Source organism: Silurus meridionalis, chromosome 16 (genome assembly GCF_014805685.1).
Source record: "Silurus meridionalis isolate SWU-2019-XX chromosome 16, ASM1480568v1, whole genome shotgun sequence".
Taxonomy (NCBI): Eukaryota; Metazoa; Chordata; class Actinopteri; order Siluriformes; family Siluridae; genus Silurus; species Silurus meridionalis.
Genome location: NC_060899.1, coordinates 8,052,542 through 8,072,826, shown reverse-complemented (window position 1 = coordinate 8,072,826; position 20,285 = coordinate 8,052,542). Strand labels below are relative to the sequence as shown.

At 41.3% G+C, this 20,285-nt stretch overlaps 2 protein-coding genes across 2 annotated transcripts; both read right to left on the bottom strand.

The window, feature by feature from the left end:
• Positions 1 to 84: 84 nt before the first annotated feature.
• ube2t (ubiquitin-conjugating enzyme E2T (putative)) lies at positions 85 to 5,594 on the bottom strand. Its single transcript, XM_046869483.1, has 7 exons — positions 5,446 to 5,594; positions 5,053 to 5,182; positions 4,055 to 4,124; positions 3,383 to 3,488; positions 1,281 to 1,379; positions 1,106 to 1,189; positions 85 to 298 (listed from the first exon to the last, which is right to left on the bottom strand). The coding sequence occupies exons 1-7, from the start codon at positions 5,551 to 5,553 to the stop codon at positions 182 to 184; spliced, it is 714 nt and encodes a 237-aa protein (XP_046725439.1). The 5' UTR covers positions 5,554 to 5,594; the 3' UTR covers positions 85 to 181.
• Positions 5,595 to 16,526: 10,932 nt separating this feature from the next.
• Positions 16,527 to 19,593, bottom strand: zgc:194242 (uncharacterized protein LOC100005854 homolog). The gene is made up of 3 exons (XM_046869362.1): positions 19,465 to 19,593; positions 16,956 to 17,399; positions 16,527 to 16,860 (listed from the first exon to the last, which is right to left on the bottom strand). The coding sequence occupies exons 2-3, from the start codon at positions 17,389 to 17,391 to the stop codon at positions 16,664 to 16,666; spliced, it is 633 nt and encodes a 210-aa protein (XP_046725318.1). The 5' UTR covers positions 17,392 to 17,399; positions 19,465 to 19,593; the 3' UTR covers positions 16,527 to 16,663.
• Positions 19,594 to 20,285: the final 692 nt, after the last annotated feature.

The window sequence follows — 20,285 nt, the reverse complement described above, 5'->3', positions numbered from 1 at the left end:
CTGAAGGAAGTGATTCTTACTGTGCTGAATGTGTACCACCTTTAATTTACATTTATTAACATTCTTGTATTTCTGTACAAGTTATAATTGTAAAATTATTTATTAAGATTTTATTAACACTAAAATAAAAATAAAAACACAAAACGTACATAAACACAAATAGGGACTAGGACAACTCATACTATGTGCAGAGTCTTTTTGCAGGTTCCAGGTTCTCTTGTGCTGGACATGTGTCTCTCTTTAGTGCAGTTTTATTGCTCCTATCTTCAAGAATGTTCTTTTCTGTTTCCACAGAACCCTACAAACAGTACAGGAGTTAATTCACAGTCAATATTCTGGTTGTATAGCAGTGTTCTGGGTGCACACGGTGTAGAAATGTAATGTAGTAACTGATTTTCTATATGATTGAATATGAATCAACTGTGAATCAGACTTTCAGCAACAGATGCTCTCTAGGTGGATTATAAGGACTAAAAAAATCTGCCTTTGTAAGGACATTAGTATAGGACTAGAATAGTTTAGCACACAAAAAGACAAAAAAAAAAAAAGATTGTTTCTTTTGATACGGCAGTGTGTTTCAGTCAGATGAGTGGATGTAAAGTACACCAAACCTGTTCCAGCATGCTAATGAGTCTGTGCATGAAGCGAGCACCATTAAATTGTGCTTTACATGGATTGGAGAGGAAGATTACCACAACCACACTCCAATATCTAGTGGAACATCCTCCCAGAACAGTGAAGCTTATTATAGCAAATGGGGAATAAATGTGGTGGAGTACATACCAATTTTATGTTCAGGGGTCTACAAACTTGTTTACATAGTGTATATTTACACACTATTCACTCTACTTTTGTTGTAACCTCGCATTAAGCGATGACTGTTTATCCGATTAACACACGTTTTTGCGCTAAAACTGAATGTAGAAAACCTGTGTTCAGGTTTCAACTCACTGCATCTCTATAGATAATGTAAACACGCCGGTATGAGGACGGGTCCGTCATATAAAAATAAATCAGTCAGGTATCAAAGTAAATGAATACATTTCTGCAGGCCTTTCTAATGTTATATAAACCCGCAATTGTCTTAAAAACAATAACTACTAACCTCGTTCTTTTGCACTGCATGTTTCGCGGTCCATCTTTGTGCTTTCTCCAAATATGCGGCTTTGTTGTATTTCAATTCTGAGGACTGAAGGAAATGCTTTTGAAACAACAACAACAAAAAAAAAGTACAAGGAGGGAAACCAGTGAGTGGGGATCAGAATGTCAGAATGACTCACGATATCTGCCATTAACGGGTCGTCTGGGTTCGGTTCCGCCATCAGAAGCTGTACTGAGCTCAGCACTGTGGAGATGTTCAGTGAGGGCCTCCATGCTCCCTATGAAAGTGGTTTTAGCACGATATAACTATACCACAGTTTTTAAATACAAATACAGTGGGTACGGAAAGTATTCGGACCCCCTTAAATTTTTCACTCTGTTAGATTGCAGCCATTTGCTAAAATCATTTAAGTTCATTTCTTTACCTCATTAATGTACACACAGCACTCCACAGAATTGTTGACATTTTTGCAGATTTATTAAAAAAGAAAAACTGAAATATCACATGGTCCTAAGTATTTAGACCCTTTGCAGTGACACTCATTTAACTCAGGTGCTATTCATTTCTTCTGATCATCCTTTAGATGGTTCTACACCTTCATTTGAGTCCAGCTGTGTTTAATTATACTGATTGGACTTGATTAGGAAACCACACACCTGTCTATATAAGACCTTACAGATCACAATTCATGTCAGAGCAAATGGGAATCATGAGGTCAAAGGAACTGGCTGAAGAGCTCAGACAGAATTGTGGCAAGGCACAGATCTGGCTAAGGTTATAAAAAAAAAATCTGCTGCACTTAAGGTTCCTAAGAGCACAGTGGCCTCCATAATCCTCAAATGGAAGATGTTTGGGACGACCAGAACCCTTCCTAGAGCTGGCCGTCCGGTTAAACTGAGCTATCGGGGGAGAAGAGCCTTGGTGAGAGAGGTAAAGAAGAACCCAAAGATCACTGTGGCTGAGCTCCAGAGATGCAGTCGGGAGAAGGGAGAAAGTTGTAGAAAGTCAACCATCACTGCAGCCCTCCACCAGTCGGGGCTTTATGGCAGAGTGGCCTAACAGAAGCCCCTCCTCAGTGCAAGATACATGATAGCCTGCATGGGGTTTGCTAAAAAAAACACCTAAAGGACTCCAAGAAATAAGATTCTCTTATAGAACTTTTTGGCCTTAATCCTAAGCGGTATGTGTGGAGAAAACCAGGCACTACTTATCACCTGTCCAATACAGTCCCAACAGTGAAGCATGGTGGTGGCAGCATCATGCTGTGGGGGTGTTTTTCAGCTGCAGGGACAGGACGACTGGTTGCAATCGAGGGAAAGATGAATGTGGCCAAGTACAGGGATATCCTGGAATTGAAAACCTTCTCCAGAGTGCTCTGGACCTCAAACTGGGCCAAAGGTTTACCTTTGACAATGACCCTAAGCACACAGCTAAAATAACGAAGGAGTGGCTTCACAACAACTCCATGACTGTTCTTGAATGGCCCAGCCAGAGCCCTGACTTAAACCCAATTGAGCATCTCTGGAGAGACCTAAAAATGGCTGTCCACCAACGTTTACCATCCAACCTGACAGAACTGGAGAGGATCTGCAGGGAGGAATGGCAGCCGATCCCCAAATCCAGGTGTGAAAAACTTGTTGCATCTTTCCCAAAAAGACTCTTGGCTGTATCAGATCAAAAGGGTGCTTCTACTAAATACTGAGCAAAAGGTCTGAATACTTAGGACCATGTGATATCAGTTTTTCTTTTTTAATAAATCTGCAACAATGTCAACAATTCTGTGTTTTTCTGTCAAAACGGGGGGCTTTGAAAAATGAACTTGAATGATTTTAGCAAATGGCTGCAATATAACAGAGTAAAAAATTTAAGGGGGTCTGAATACTTTCCATACCCACTGTACTTCTATTATTACTCTATTCCCTGATTTCAAGTCATTTTTAGCAGGCATCACATTGCACCAATCTTCCCCCTTTTAACACTTCAACAAAAACATGAGGTAGTGTTTATATTCGATGTTTGTAATACTACTGTGCACGTAAAACAAACTAAATTTCATAATGATCTCCATCACCGCCACCACTTTCAAGCTATTAAGTTACAGTGAAATATTCTTAGAAAAGGTGCATCCAACAAGCAGACGGTGTAGCTTGTAAGGAAATCTCTCTGGAAGAAATGACTAGCACAACTAAGATCATTTGTAAGAAAATCGTCAGATGTCATGATTCATCATAGGACCCAAAAAATGAATTTTTTTTTTATGTATTTTTTTTAACTGCTTACCTTCGGTGGCATTTTCAATACATCAAGACAAATCCGGCCTGCGTTATCAATGTTGGGATGGTAGATGGGAGTCAGGAAGCGCATTTTGGGGGGTTCAAATGGATACCTTGAAACAATAAGGTAGATAACTGTGAATAAGCAATACATTAAAATATACACTACATGGAAAACGAGTATTTGGACACCTGACTTTCCACTCATGTGGTTCTTCCCCAAACTATTACCACACAGTTATATAAAAATGTCTTTGGATAGATCATGAAATATTTTCCCACATTTGAACTAGGAGACATAATCCTGTTCCAGCATGACGATGTCTCTGGGCACAAAGCTTTTGGTTACATGGGATGGAGTGGAAGATCTTGAGTGGCCTGTTATAGAGCTCTGACCTTAACCCTGTTAAACCTACCACCTTTGGGATGAATTGAAATGCTGGCTGCACCCCAGGCCTCATCACTACCTGCATGGCTACCTCAATTTTACAAACACACCTGCGGTTGAATGAGCACATATTTCCACAAGAACACTCCAAAATGTAGTGGAACATCTTTCCAGAAGAGTGGAAGTTATTGAAACAGCAAATAGGACTAAATGTGGAATGGTGTGTTTAAAAAATAATAAATAAATCATAGGAGCATGCATCAACAAACGTTTTCACAAACAAAACATCACCTGTCAGGGATCTTTATTTCCAGTGTAAACAGGCCACCATCATATGGAGTATTGACACCACCAACAATTTCTGCACAACAGAGAGGATTTGGTGAAATCAGCCACAGATGCACTGCATAGTTAAAAAATTATTTTTAAAGCAATTCATAAATACAAGAGTTACTGTGTGTCTGCAGTGCTCCAATCTGTCCTGTGTTTATTTTCGTTTTTCAGCACTTGAATAGATGAAGAAAACTGAAGCGTATTTCAGTAATCAAAGTTGCAGCGTATCATTTTCCACCCTCTAAACCTACACTGAACAACAGACAGGATTCTGTGACAGCTTTTGCAACCTGTTTGTGTTTTTAGTCAAATCATTTAAACTGATCACAGTTTGACAGTAATTCTGAAAAGGCCTGATTAATGGTTGAACATCATAGAGATTAAGAAACTTCAAAAACCCTATAAAGGCTGTATTTTATATCTGTAGACAGCAGCATGTCCCATAAAAATTGCACTTCCAGGATCTTTTCTAATTACAATCATGCTCACAAATGCTGGCTTTGGGGTATGACTGACTGGTCAAACTAGAGACGAGCTGTAGAGAAAACCGACGGACTAGAGACGAGCTGTAGAGCAGCAAACGGACTAGAGACGAGCTGTAGAGCAGCAAACGGACTAGAGACGAGCTTTAGAGCAGCAAACGGACTAGAGACGAGCTGTAGAGCAGCAAACGGACTAGAGACGAGCTGTAGAGCAGCAAACGGACTAGAGACGAGCTGTAGAGCAGCAAACGGACTAGAGACGAGCTGTAGAGCAGCAAACGGACTAGAGACGAGCTGTAGAGCACTAAATGGACTAGAGACGAGCTGTAGAGCAGCAAACGGACATTTAATTTATATATATAAACGGACTAGAGACGAGCTGTAGAGCAGTAAATGGACTAGAGGCGAGCTGTAGAGCAGCACGTAAAATACAGGCACTACTTGTGAGGTCAGTGAGATGTGCTGAGTACTGACGGGCCTGCAGCTCCTCCACTCTCTCGTCCACTTGCCAGCAGGAAACTCCAGGCGGTGGCTCGGTACTGAGCATCTGCAGCTCACGTTTCAGGCGACTATTTCTCTGCATGTCGGCTTCGTCCACGAATGTCTGCGTGTTCAGAAAATAATGGAAAATAATGCAACAACTGTATTTATCGTAATCGTTAGCTTTAGCTTTATGAAGTTCAGGACGACACTGGGGTGTAACTGTTGAGGTCTCCAAACTTAGCAAACATTCATGACAGCCACCGTGTCCAATACTAGCTCTATATCTTTCTTTATCAAAAATATTCATTATTTACAGCATACTATATAAATCGAATACCTCCCAAACTAAAATAAATATGTATATATAAACCCACTGTAACTTACCGGAATCAATGAACTGTTTTGCTTTTCGTTACTTTGATTCTCCCGGCTGAAATTTAATACGTCACGCGCATGCGCACCCGCGTTCCCGCGCCCAATGCAGGAGCTCATGGGAATTGTAGTACATTACCGCCTCGCCCTCTGAAGAAATGAAGCACACGCACACTGCTTCAAAGTGGGAAAAATAAAACTTAAGGGCATAGTTTTTTTTTTCTTCAAATATGCAAATACAAAAGGAATTGCGATTTTATTTGAGTTTTGGCAGGCTGCACACACGATGCGAAAAAAGTGAAAAAGCAGTTTGCAATTTAAACTTGACATAGTCAAAACGTTTAAGACAAAGTAAACACAGTTTCAAATGAACTTTGCTTTTCCATTTGAAATTTGCCAGTCGTTCGAAAAGCGAAACACGTAAATGGTATTGCAAGATTTGCAATTGCGTTTGGATTATGCCACGATTGATGTGTCCTCTTATGGAATACGCAGCTGCAAATACGATTTACAATTTCTTTTGTCCCAAATATACTTCCATACTGCATAGCGGAGATGAGAAATCAAATCCTTCTGAATCACACAGTGAAAGGATCTGAATCTAAGGCACTTGAGTCAGGAGGGATGCTGCCTGCTTTTGCCATGGAAGTTCATTAGAGGTCAATCAACGAATCCTTAGAATTCACAGAATCCATGGATTCCAGAATCTCCCTCAGATCAAGAAGACTGTTTCTTTCGCTGAATCCCACGGTTCAGGCAGATCAGCCAGGACACGTAGAAGCCCCGTGAACCTGAGTCTCTTGTGCTCAGTCAGATAGCTGTTGCTACAGTTACTTGCTAACAACAACTTTGGACAACTGAATAGTGTAATTTACAGTTTGTATTTAGTCCTTGGGATGGATGGATGGATGGATGGATGGATGGATGGATGGATGGATGGATGGATGGATAGATAGATAGATAGATAGATAGATAGATAGATAGATAGATAGATAGATAGATAGATAGATAGATAGATAGAACAAACTTTATTGTCATTGCATTGTAAAGGTACACAGCAACGAAATGCAGTTTGGCATATACCAGAAGTGCAAAATGTAGCAATAGTGCAGATAAATATGTAGCATATTTACAGCATGTGATATATATGTAAGCATATGTACAGTAAATAAATATAAAGGCTATAGCAGTGCAGAGATGTGTAGACATCATTAAAAAGTACGGATAAATGCTTCTAAGGCTATGGCACTGAAGAGGAAATGTGCAGAAGTGGAAGGTTATAAGATTATGGTAATGCTGAGTTGAAAAACTTGGCATCGTTTTCCCTTTAAATCGCATGAGTGAAAGCCAAATATTTCAAGTCAAGTCAAGTCAAGAAGTTTTTATTGTCATTTTAACCATATATAGTTGACGCAGTACACAGTAAAATGAAACAACGTTCCTCCAGAACCATGGTGCTACATAGACAACATAAAGCTACATAACAGAAAACACAGTGCTAAGGACTAGTAAATGTCCTTGCCACATATAGTGCATCATGTGCAACCTGGTACAAAGACAACACAAGACAGTGTTGTTCTTAGCTGTTGTTATGATAAAAATAAAATGAAAGACATTGTTGCAACAAATTTGCAGGGGAAAAAAAATAAATGACTGGAATGATCAATGCCAGATGTTTATTTTAATGGCAAATGCATATACACATCACCTCGCCAGCACTTCCGGATGGTAAGAGGAGTGTTGGCTAATATAAGAGGCAAATGGATATTAAAAGTCTATTATTTACATTTGCAATCCCTGGAACTGCATATCATACAGACATGAACATCCCAACTTCATCACTGTTCTATAGCATGGTAAATTTATTGAAAGTAGTCACCACTAACAATCAACATAGTAAATATTCTCCATAGACTGAACATGCAGTTACTGAAATGGATTTGCACAAAGTCAACTGCATTAATGTTATTTATTATTTGTGTGGGGCTTATGTAATGTGATGTTTCTGTTTTTGAAGGAAAATAATAACCCCCCCAGATGTTTTTTTGTTTTACATTATGTAGTTCATTTTGATGGTTGTGTTTTGGATTTATGATGGGTTTAATGACTAAAGTCTGGTTTGGAGAAATGTTTGTGTAAATGCATGAAACTGCTCAAACTGCTGTGATGAATGCTCAAGAAGGCATGTTGTGCTAGCAATCTAACTGTAGGGGCTCTAGTAGGGAAAAAGGTGCAAGCGAAGACTGAAAACAAAGAGTTAATAGGAAAAAAGGCGGAGAGTTTTGGTGTGTGAAAAGCTTGGAATTAGCGCTTCCATTTGTAAGCAGAGAGAGAAAATTAAGAGATAATAAACGAACCCATCAAATCACGCACGTCTGGAACTTCATTTATTTCAGCATGCAACAAACTTGGAGGCACCGCTGGGATTTCTAAGAAGTGCGAGTTTAAGGGATCACCGGTGGGAACGGAGCAAGTGAATTGAAGAGCAGAGATTCACGGTTGAGTAAGCTAGCATACCGGCTCTCGATGGATCTAGAAACGCTAGCCGAACGCGTGACAGGAAGGTTGTGGTTGTTGCGGCTAGACCAAGTGAAGGAGGTATGTGAGTGTAACAAAATCCCTACCGGGCATGTCATTACTAAACGCGCACTTATTAATATAGTCACAGAGTCTGTCGATGCTATCATGGATAGCGAGGAAGAAGATGTAGCAAAGCGCTACATGTGTTCAATGCTAACTTTTATGGAGGCGCAGCTAGAGAGGGAGAAAGTGGAAAATGGCGCCAACGATAAAACCGTGACAGATATCTCTCCGACAGCAAACGATTTACTGAATGAGGTGGATTTGCATTCTGGAAATACAGTAATGGGAAAAATTAAAGTAAAAGATGCTGGAGCAGGACGGAGTAGACCCATTGAACAGCAATCATTTATTGGTCTTGCCCCTGAAGTCACTGTGAGGAGAGATTTCAAAATCAGCGGACAGATTGGAGAGGTCGGACAAAAGGACAAGCTGTCATTCACTAATTTAATGCATCAGGTGGATAAAGGATTGAGAAGGGGCCATGATGAGGCAGAAATTATTGAAGCTGTAATAAAAGCCATTAGCCCAGGACTAAGCTTACGCAATATGCTTGAAATCAAAAGAGATCTCACTCTCTCACAGCTGAAAGTAATATTAAAGGGACATTTCAAGGAGGACAGTTCTACTGACTTGTACTACAAATTGTTGAACATTACACAAAATGCAAACGAGTCTCCACAAGCCTTCCTATTTAGAGCTATTGAGTTAAAGAGAGGTTGCTGCGCGTGTGAAGAAGGTGGTGAATATTTTAGTACAGAGCATATTCAGAAAAAGTTCTTACGCTCAGTGGGGACAGGTTTGAGCAGTGATCATATAAAATTTCAGCTGAGGCCGTATCTGGATGATTCAGAGATCTCGGATGAAATGCTGATAAACAAAACAAATGAAGCAGCTGGTGACGAGACGGAGAGACTAAATAAACAAAAGAAGAACACAGGGAGCAAAGTGGCAAAAGTACACCAGCTGTGTTCAGAAATGCAGTCCCATTCTGGCAAGCAGGCTGATATGACCACCAAAGATCTGGTTAATAAGCAGCCAAGTGACATCTTTAGGCGAAGAGGCAAAGAGGCACCAGCAATGGAGGGACAGAAAGAATCAGAGCTATATGAGATGGTTAAACTCCTGATAGAGGAAGTTGCAGAACTCAGGAGGATTCAAAATCGCCCTCCTGAACACATAACCAAGGAAAGAGGCCGCTACCGGAAGGGGTGCAGAGCTTGTCAGGAGAAAGGTGAGGAGGATCGATGTGAGCACTGCTTCAGATGTGGAGCTGTGGGCCATGCTGCCCGGTTGTAGAGCAATAAAGAATCCAGCTGAGGGGAGAAGCGATGTAAAGATATCTGTCCATTCAATGAAACCAGAAAGCTCCACCTCCATTCTGAACTACATTGATCCACAAGAGAAAACCCAAGAGCTCCTGGCAAAGAATTAAACAACTGGAAGCAGAACTTGAACAAAAAGGAAAGGCTGAGCATGCCAGAGCTACCACCTACATCAGTCACATTCCTTTGCAGCGTCAAGCTAAACTGGATAAACTCATTGGTCCAAGATGTATGGTTGACTGTTTCTTTGAAGGTGTGCCGGTGAAGGCGCTCTGGGACACTGGATCGCAGGTGACCATCATCAATGACGAGTTTAAAAATACTTGCCTTCCCCATCTACAGACACGGAGCCTGAGTGAACTATTGAGTGAAGGTGAAACACTCATTGGTCAAGCAGCAAACCAAACCGACATTCCTTCTCTGGATGGGTGGAGCTGAAACTCCAACTAGGGCCAAAAGAGGGGCTCAGGTAGAACTGCCGGTGCCAGTGCTTGTTTCAAAGGAGCAAGGCGTGGGGCAGCCTCAATCATTGGCTACAATGTGATACAGCATCTGGTGTCAAAGGGAATGGAGCAGCACCCTGATGTTGTCTCAGAAGTGGTAAAGGAAGCTTTCTCATTCAACGGCAGAAAATCTGTTGCACTGATCCAAATGATGCAGAACGGGGACCAAGCGGAAAGAGAGGGAATAGTAAAGGTGGGAAGGATAAACATAATAGTGGCAGCAGGACAGACGACAACAGTAAGTTGTAATGTTAGGACTGGTCAGCTTGCTGCAAAACAGGAAGTCCTGTTTGAACCAGAAGATATTCCACAGTGGCCTGAGGGGCTAAATGTAGCCAGGATGGTAGTTAGTCTTCAGAAGTGGAACTTAACAAAAGTACAGATCCCAGTTACCAACAACACCAAATGGGATATTACTCGCTCCCTGCACGGTCCTGGGACGAGTACAGCAAGTCAGAGCCATATACCCAGCAGACACCCAACCCGTCGTTGCAACAGCAGACTGGAATGTCAGTAGTGGTGATGGGGTGGCGCGAGTAGTCACAGAAAGTAAAGGGGACAGGTGTACACCATGTTGTCAACACAGGCCAAGATGTTAACAAAGAGAGGTGGGACCCACCAGTGTCGATAGATCACCTGACACCTGAACAACAAAGGAAAGTTCAGCAAATGCTGAAAGAAGAATGTGAAGCATTTGCAAAGGATGAGGATGATGGGGTGCATCCCATCACTCCAACTGAAAATCAGGCTGAGTGACACGTCTCCAGTAAAACGACGTATGTCTCTGTGCCAAAACCACTGCACAATGAGGTAAAAGCATATCTGGAAGACCTCTTAAATAAAAATGGATTCAGAAGTCTCGCCTCCTTATGCATCCCCAGTAGTCTGTGTGCGCAAGAAGGATGGCAGTCTTCGCCTCTGTATAGACTACCGAGCTCAATCGCAAATCCATCCCAGACCGTCATCCCATTCCTAGGGTGCAAGACATGCTGAACAGTTTAAGTGGGAGTACATGGTTCTCAGTCCTGGATCAGGGGAAGGCGTATCATCAGGGGTTTGTGGAAGAGGGCAGCCGACCCTTTACAGCTTTCATAACACCTTGGGGCCTTTACGAATGGGTCCGGATCCCATTTGGCTTGTCCTCGGCTCCTGCTGAGTTTCAGCGCAGTATGGAGGAATGCTTGCTGGGACTCAGAGACAACACCTGTCTTCCATACTTAGATGATAACCTTGTACATAGTAAGACATTCGAGGAGCATCTCAATGATGTCAGAGAAGTACTACGCCGTTACCAGAGTCATGGGGTAAAGCTTACAGCTAAAAAGTGCGAGCTTTTTAAGTCTGAGGTTAAGTTCTTGGGAAAAATAGTGTCGAAAGGGGGCTACACGATGGACTCCAAAGAGATTGCACCTGTGCAAGCACTAAGGGACCGTAAACCTAAAACTGTGGGTGACCTAAGACAACTGCTGGGGTTTCTGTCCTACTACCGCACATATATTCCTGGATTCTCTCAGATTGCCAAACCTCTGTATGAACTTTTGTCAGTGGAAAAGCTTCCAGAAAATAAAGCAAGCCATAAAAGTCATGGTAGTAAGAAGGAAGGAGGAAAGGGCGAAAACAGCTCAACTTCATGCCAGTCAGCCGATATCATGGACAGAACACCACCAAAATGTCCTCAGTCAACTTCTTGAGTTCTTGCTGAACCCTCCAATCTTAGGCTACCCTGATTTTGAAGAGCCCTTTGTATTGCATTGTGATGCATCACAAGATGGACTTGGTGCTGTACTGTATCAAAGGCAGCAAGGGAAACTGGTAGTCATTAGCTATGGGTCACGGACACTAACGGCTCCAGAAAAGAATTATCATTTACACTCTGGGAAACTGGAATTCCTGGCAATGAAATGGGCCATTTGTGAGCGATTCCGTGAATACCTATATTACGCCACCTCCTTCGTGGTCTATACAGACAATAACCCATTGACATATGTTTTGTCCACGGCCAAGCTCAATGCCACCACTCACCGATGGATAGCAGAGTTGGCTGACTACAATTTTACCATCAAATATAGACCAGGTCGCATACACAGAGATGCTGATGTGCTATCAAGAATGCCGCTGGATATGGAGAGTTATATGCAGGCCTGTTCACAAGAGGCCAGTCCAAGAGTTGTAGCTGCTGTCACAGATGGTCTTCTTGTGAAGTCAGAGGAAGAGGGACCCTGGATGTGCCCTATAACCCTAGCAAAAGTTTGTTCTTTAGTAGAGCAGGAACAAGGGGAAAAACAGATGGCTAAAGTGACAACTGAGGAACTGAAAGAGGCTCAAGAAAAGATCCAGTGCTAAAAGGGTACGAGAGTATGTGATGGCAGACCACTGGCCAGAGTTGATGAGACGAGACCGTGGCAATGAGGTGACTGTACTGTACAGACAGAGAAGCAAGTTATACCTGGACGAGGAAGGAATACTATGTCGGCAATCAGCAGGGCGAACTCAGATAGTGCTGCCCAGCAAATACCTCCAGTTTGTGCTTAAGGAGCTTCATGAGGAAATGGGACACCAAGGGGTGGAGCGCACACTGAGCCTCATCCGAGAAAGATTTTATTGGCCTCACATGCAGGGTTATGTGGAACATTACGTTACCAAAGTGTGTAGCTGTTTGAAACGGAAACGTCCAAACAGGATGACGAGAGCACCATTGGTGAATATAGTAACTACTTACCCTTTTGAACTGGTGTCAGTAGATTTTCTGCATTTAGAGGGCTGTAAGGGTGGCTACGAATACATCCTGGTGTTAATGGATCACTTCACACGCTATGCCCAAGCATATGCCTGTAAAAATAAGTCAGCAAAAACTGCAGCAGAAAAGATCTTTGGCGATTTTGTTCTCAGGCACGGATTTCCCACCAAACTTCACCATGATCAGGGGAAGGAATTTGAGAACAAGTTGTTCGCCCAGATGAAGGAATTTTGTGGTATCCAACACTCCCACACAACCCCATACCACCCTGCTGGAAATGGACAGGTGGAAAGGTTCAATCGAACATTGCTGTCAATGCTCAGATCCCTGCCGAGTCAAGCGAAGTCTGATTGGAAGAGCTCCTTAAATAAGGTAGTCCATGCATATAACTGCACACGAAGTGAAGTAACTGGGTATGCTCCATACTACCTTCTGTATGGGAGAAACCCAAGGCTGCCCATTGATTTAATGTTTGGCCGGAAGCCGGAGAGTGTGGAACTTCACACGATGATTATGTTGCCAAGTGGAAAAAACGCATGGAGGAAGTGTATGAATTGGCATCAAGAACGGTCCAGAAAGAACAGAGTAGAGCAAAGCACGGCTATGATAAGAAAATATATGGAGCGGATCTCCAGCCCGGAAACAGAGTACTGGTGAGAAATTGTGGAGAAAGGGGTGGGCCGGGAAAACTACGTTCTTATTGGGAGGATCAAGTTTATGTTGTGACAGAAAGAAAGTATGAAGATGGCCCAGTGTATGCAGTGAAGCCAGGCGTGGCTCAGGAGTAGCGAGAGTCCTGCACAGAAACTTGTTGCTGCCCTGTGATTTCCTACCCATAGACAATAGCGACCAGAAGGAAAACAAATTGCAACCAAAGAGAAAAAGACACACGTCAATTAAATATGGTGGCTGAAGAGGATTCAGTAGATGAGAATGACTGGAGATGCTTAAGGACACTGTCGACAAAGCAGCTTGCAGAGGCACAAGCCAGTTGGGTCCAGAGGAGAATGAGCTCCAGTTAAGAGGTATGGGTGGAGATCTAGGCCAGGAGCTGGATGATGAGCAGGCACTGCCCATAGAGGAGGAATGTGATGAAGGGAAAAGAAACTCAGGAAAAATTGCAGATGTAATGGGGGATGAAAATGAAATGACAGAAGCGGGAGAAGAGACATCATCGGACGAGGTAGATGAGGGTAGCCCAGCTGTAACACATCTGTCACAGAGAAAGTATCCTTTCAGACAAAGACATCCACCCATGATATTTACGTATGATACATTAGGCAAACCTTCTATTGCACAGAGAGTTATTTAATTTCATAGTTGTTGTGTGAAGTATTGTTAGCACAGTTAATTGTTCTTAAGTAAGAAACAGTTCATGGAGAACAGGTTATAGACTTATGTTTTAGTTAATGCAAATAAAGTACCAGTAAACAGACATTGACACATAGACTGCTAAAATTTGATGAAACATGCAAAAAGCTATATGTGGGTCTGTATATAGAGCATAGGGCATGTCGCAGGTGAACAACCCTCAGTACTTGATGCGTGACCCGTCTTATGATGAGGTAATCCTTAAGACATCATGTGGCCAGTGGTGTCACGCCAGTGGATGACATTAAATGGGAGATAGATGTCATACTAAGGCAGTTGCAAGACAAAATAGCATTGAGTATAGTAACTGACTCCCTTATATGCTATCTTGCTCTAATGTTAACACATTGTTACCTGGAACTAGGGTATGTCAGTCGACATTCATTTTGGAGGGGAGAGTGTGGGGCTTATGTAATGTGATGTTTCTGTTTTTGAAGGAAAATAATAACCCCCCCAGATGTTTTTTTGTTTTACATTATGTAGTTCATTTTGATGGTTGTGTTTTGGATTTATGATGGGTTTAATGACTAAAGTCTGGTTTGGAGAAATGTTTGTGTAAATGCATGAAACTGCTCAAACTGCTGTGATGAATGCTCAAGAAGGCATGTTGTGCTAGCAATCTAACTGTAGGGGGCTCTAGTAGGGGAAAAAAGGTGCAAGCGAAGACTGAAAACAAAGAGTTAATAGGAAAAAAAGGCGGAGAGTTTTTGGTGTGTGAAAAAGCTTGGAATTAGCGCTTCCATTTGTAAGCAGAGAGAGAAAAATTAAGAGATAATAAACGAACCCATCAAATCACGCACGTCTGGAACTTCATTTATTTCAGCATGCAACATTTGCATGCGACTTAACATAACAGTGACGAATATTTTTGGTGTAATGTTCAATAAAGCAGATTACAGGACACTACATCCAGTCTTGTACAAGTAAAACAGGTGCAGTTTGTGTCATAGTGATAGGGATCCATATTCATAGGATAGGTTGTCTTTGTGATAGTCTTTCCACTGGATCTGAATCCTTTGAACCCACCGAATCCTTGGACACATGAATCTCATATACACACACACACACACACTGGCAATAAAGTGAGACTTTATTCAACTAGCGGGGTCGCCACAGCGGATCATCTGCCTCCATAGCCCCCTGTCCTCTACATTTGCCACTTTCAAACCAACTACCTGCCTGTTTTCCCTCACCACCTCCATAAACCTCCTCCTTGGCCTTTCTCTTCCTCTCTTCCTGGCAGCTCCATCCTCTGCATGTGACCAAACCATCTCAATTGCACCTCTCTCACCTTGTGTCTAAGAAGTCCTACATGCACAGCCCCTCAAATAAACTTATTTCTAATCCTGTCCATCCTCATCACTCCCAATAAAAATCTCAACATCTTCAACTCTGAATATGAGAAAAGCAGACAACTTTTTAAAAACGCCCCAAATGGAGCTAAAGCATGTTGATTTAGGGCTAAAAAACTATTTTGTGCAGCAGGGGAAGGGCTTTGGGTAGGAGAGGGGCTTTGGGGTAGGACTGTTACAGACTGATCATTGTTCAATGGTTGTAGGCTGCCACCCAATAAGAATGTAGAAACCATGCTGGGATTGTTTTGTGTTATTTTCCCCTCTGTTAAAACGATTAAATTAAACACTGATTGGTTGCGCAAGGCACACAATTGGGTGGACTAAGCCCACCCCTGCCCACTGCTGCTGCCAGCCCTGCTGGAAAGTCTGCAAGAATTTCAATGTGTAAAGATGTGTAATGATTTTGTGAAGTCATTCTTGAGTGGTCAACCTGAGGTTATTGTGAGTTCAGAGATTCATGTTTAGTTCAAGTTTATTAGCATTGTTACATTAGAGAACCTCGGAGTCCAATCTTCATGGTAAGGTGAAAGGTCAGAGATTACAGGTATTACGATGAAAGAATATCTGTGTTTTTAGAGAATCTGAGACTTCATTGGGTATTAAATAGTGAGGGGGTTCTGGGAGCCAAACATACTGGGAGTTCATTAGGCATTGGGAGAGAGAGTGTGTTAAAAATTTATAAGCGATGTAAAGTCAGACAATTTGGGAAGTTGAAAGACTATAGATTGAACCTATATTCTAAATGTCACAGGAGCAGAGTGAGAGAAAGGATGTGATTTATTCACTGAGGAAACCCTGTGCTGTAGGAGGTAAACCATTTGAGAGACACTCCCAGTCTTCTAGTCAAACAACAAGCAAATAGTGGGCCACAGTGTCAGAAGTATCATCTAGTAAAATGAGTCTCATGCTTTCATTCAAGTAAACAAAGCTTTGGCTATGACAAGCCATATGTGTTCATTTTCATAATTCATTAGTTATACTGATTGGCTGTTTTGGGTCTACAGAAATATCGAATCTGCTTTCTGCTTAGGAGAAATCGTATTGCTGGAATTTGAGTCCTCGGTCATTCACACGTTTGTGTGGACCAGTAAAGGGATTTATGGCCCCAGAAGAAGAGACCGCCAAAAATTCAATTCCCCCTTATTACACGGTTGTTTCATACAAAATTAGGAAGATGTGTGGAATACCGTGTTGTGGCAAATCAAGTAATGGGTTGAAGGCGTTTACATAGAGGAATTTTTATTTTGTTCAGTTTACAGAAAGGTTTATTAAACCCCTCTCGAACCGATTACAATTTCATTCGTTTTAGGCGTTTTTATTCTGAAACAAGGTGTGCAGTCAGATAGAGCTGTTTCTGATTTATTTTGTAGCAGTGCCATAAATTGCTTGAAATGCTATGAACTTGTCTGTTCTTTCCTCCATTCTGACATCTGCAAAACCACAGGACTGCAGCGCTTCCATGTAGGCTTCGGGTCGCCAGTTCTCATCCGGAAACACTTTCTTAGACGCAAATCTAGCAATACGATCCAGTCTGAGGGTCGCCACCATGAGCCCACCTGATGGAGTTAAAACAATGAAAATTAATGTTTTTACAATGACAAACACCCAAAAAAGAAAGACTTCATCCTTATTCCAGTACATCATAAATAACCTGGTTTCATCGCTCGATGTATCTCCGAGGCAGCTGCCTTCAGGTCAGGCCAGAAGTAGTAGCAATTGCAGTGGAACACTTTGTCCACACTGCTGTCTTCTAAAGGCATTGCTGCAACATCACAGCAGTACAGAGTCACTTTCCCACTGGCTATGTGCTCCTGTATCCTCTCTGTGGCCATGTTGTGCATGTACTTGGAGTAATCCACCCCAAGCAGCTTTCCCTCAGGTCCTGTAAGAAGCTGGACTGCTACCTGCAAACCCAGGCCTGGCCCATGCCCAAGCTCCAACACGGTCTCATTAGGCTGGATGTCACACAACTTCACTGCATTCTCCTCCAGGATCTGGTTATGCTTCTTAAGGAACTTGCTAATCAGCCACCCAGAGATGGATTGAGTGGGTCGGCCCAGCTGTTGGCCCAGTTTTCTGGATAGCATTCTTCAAACTGCATTGTCAGGGAATAAAGTGTTATGCTCAAGTTGCAGAATTTTCCAAAAGCTTATTTATAAACTATCCATAGAAAATATTGGAGGTTTGGATTTAAGTAAATCAGCTTTTCTGTGTTTTTTAAGTTAGTGCTAGAAAACAATCATTTTCTCCAAACATGGTTCCTGTTCAGACTGTAATCTCTCTGCTGCTCAGATAAGTGAATGTGCAAATATTCAAAGTGCTTTGCTTGCACAGTTGATGGACCTGTAGATGCAATATCACAGTTTTGCCATGCTGATTTTTTTTGTAAAATACTGCAGGACATTGCAGCTACTCATTCTTTTCCAGAGCATGTCTCAAAAGACCAAACACATCACCATTCACTTAAAGACAATGTGTGTTGATGCTTAAGGGGGGTTTATAAACTGGAATATGTTGAAATGGCAGACAAATCCAGCTTGTTTACAGACAATTGACACAACCTTTACTAAACTCAAGCACACAGCTACACAATCTAAAAAAATATATAGTGCTTTGATTATTTTATATTTGATTTAAAAAATATATATAAAAAATTACATTTTATATAATTGATTAAATAGAATATATTTATATACTTATTTCTTATACTTATATTCTCTTAAAACGAAAAATTCCTGACAATTTCACATATTGAGGGAGTGGATGAATTAAGGATGGAAGGAATAGACATTTGTTAAAGTTTGCTGAAATAAATAGAACCGTTAAGCAGAACATATCTTTAGAAAATTACATATTAAATGTAAAACACACACACACACACACACACACACACACACACACACACACACACACACACACACACACACACACACACACACACATATTTACATATACATCTGTATTACCCAAATGGGGTCTAACAAATGTAAACTATTAAATTGATTTTTTCCATTTCTTTATTTTTATTTAATCAATTAGCATCAATTTAATTGATTACTCTATTTAACCAATATAATACGTGCATTGCATGAATTTAACTTATTCTATTTTATTTTTTATGAAATATTATAAAATAGTATTTGATGTATTATTTAACCAGGCAGGTTTTTATTTTTAATTGTTTTAAAAATGTAAACTCTTGATGTTCCCAAGTGTTAATAATTAAATATATATATATATATATATATATATATATATATATATATATATATATATATATATATATATATATTTAACTTTGTTGATTATCTCAGATAAATGGGCTTATTCTAATATGATGTTTATTTTGCAACAATTTACACTTGTTTCGCGAACATTCCACTTTTTAAAAAATTGTTTATTTAACAATGTTATTAATAAATATTGGATATTGATCTTTGTTTTAGAGACAAGGTGAGGGAGGTGATATTGAGATGGTTTGGACATGTGCAGAGGAGGGACATGGGGTATATCAGTAGGAGAATGCTGAGGATGGAGACACCAGGAAGGAGGAAAAGAGGAAGACCAAGGAGGAGGTTTATGGATATGGTGAGGCAAGACATGCAGGTAGTTGGGTTAAAAGAAGCAGATGTAGAGGACAGGAGGGTGTGGAGACAGATGATCCGCTGTGGCGACCCCTAATGGGAGCAGCTGAAAAAAGAAGAGGAAGAAGAAGAAGAGGCTTTTTATTAACTTTTTTTAATGTTAAAACAATCCCTGTTTTTTTGTCCTTTGCTGTAATTTTCTTCTCATCTGTCAGTCATATTTTGATCTTCCATGGAAGTTTCTTACTTGTTTATATAAAGGTGAACACTGGGTCAACCGAATACCTACTTTTCCAACCTGACAACATGCGTCATTACAAGGATTTCGTCCCAGGAGTGTGTATGCGCTTCCATTTAATAACAAGAGTAAACGGGTTGAAGTGAGGAAGTGCATTACAGAAGCTCCAGCACGCGCTCGTTCTGAACCTCACTGCTGGACCGCGTGTATATTTTCCGCCCAATACTCGACATTATACTTTACCAAGTCACGCCAAATGTTTTGTCATTTCCATGTGCTTTTAGTAAATAAAAGACTATCCACACACACACACACGAAAAGTGCACTGCAGCACTCACGTTTCTTAAGGAAGGTTTTTTGCATTCTTCAGACACGAATATGGTCCATGCGCCGACCGCGGGGTGAAAGCTCACCGCCCGTGGAGTGTGTGGAGGGAGAGGGCTTGTGACTGAGGGCTTCCACCTACGACGGAAAGGAAGTGACGTTAGATCCGATATCTGTGATACAGAGATATCTGTGACTAAAGGTCGCTATGTGATAATTGTCCTCACGGGAACGCGCAGGTTTTTCAGAGAATCGGCGAGAACGCGGAGAACCATGATTCGATCTCTACTCAGATATCAAGAATGATGCTACTTAGTGTATATTAGTTCATATTATTTTAATCTTTTGTCATTTTTTGCCACCATTGTGGTTGTATATATTTATATATTGAATGTATTGTTAAAATACAGTGGCTGGCTGTGCATTTCACACCCAGGCCTTCAGTGGTGTCCTAACTGAATCAATCCACCTCTTAATACAATCATTATGATTATACCATCAATATTATACAGAAACACATTATAACAGAGAGCTGATATGCCAAAAAAGTCCGTCTTGAAGTGAATCTGCAAACGAATACATTTTCTCTGTCAGCGATCAAAAAACAGCTATTAAATCGACACAAGAATATTGGAGTTGGTGCAGTTTACTACAGGTGCGGTTCATGAGCTCTGACTATCCAATCAAATAATGTCAAAATTAAAACATGGTTGGACGCCTTCTAGAGGGCCTCAGAGTGGCCAACTTGCAATCTGATTGGTTAAAGCAACAGCATGGAGTTTATGCTTAAAGAAGCCCTGGGTAGGATTACATCAGGTACCTTTGACCCCGGCAA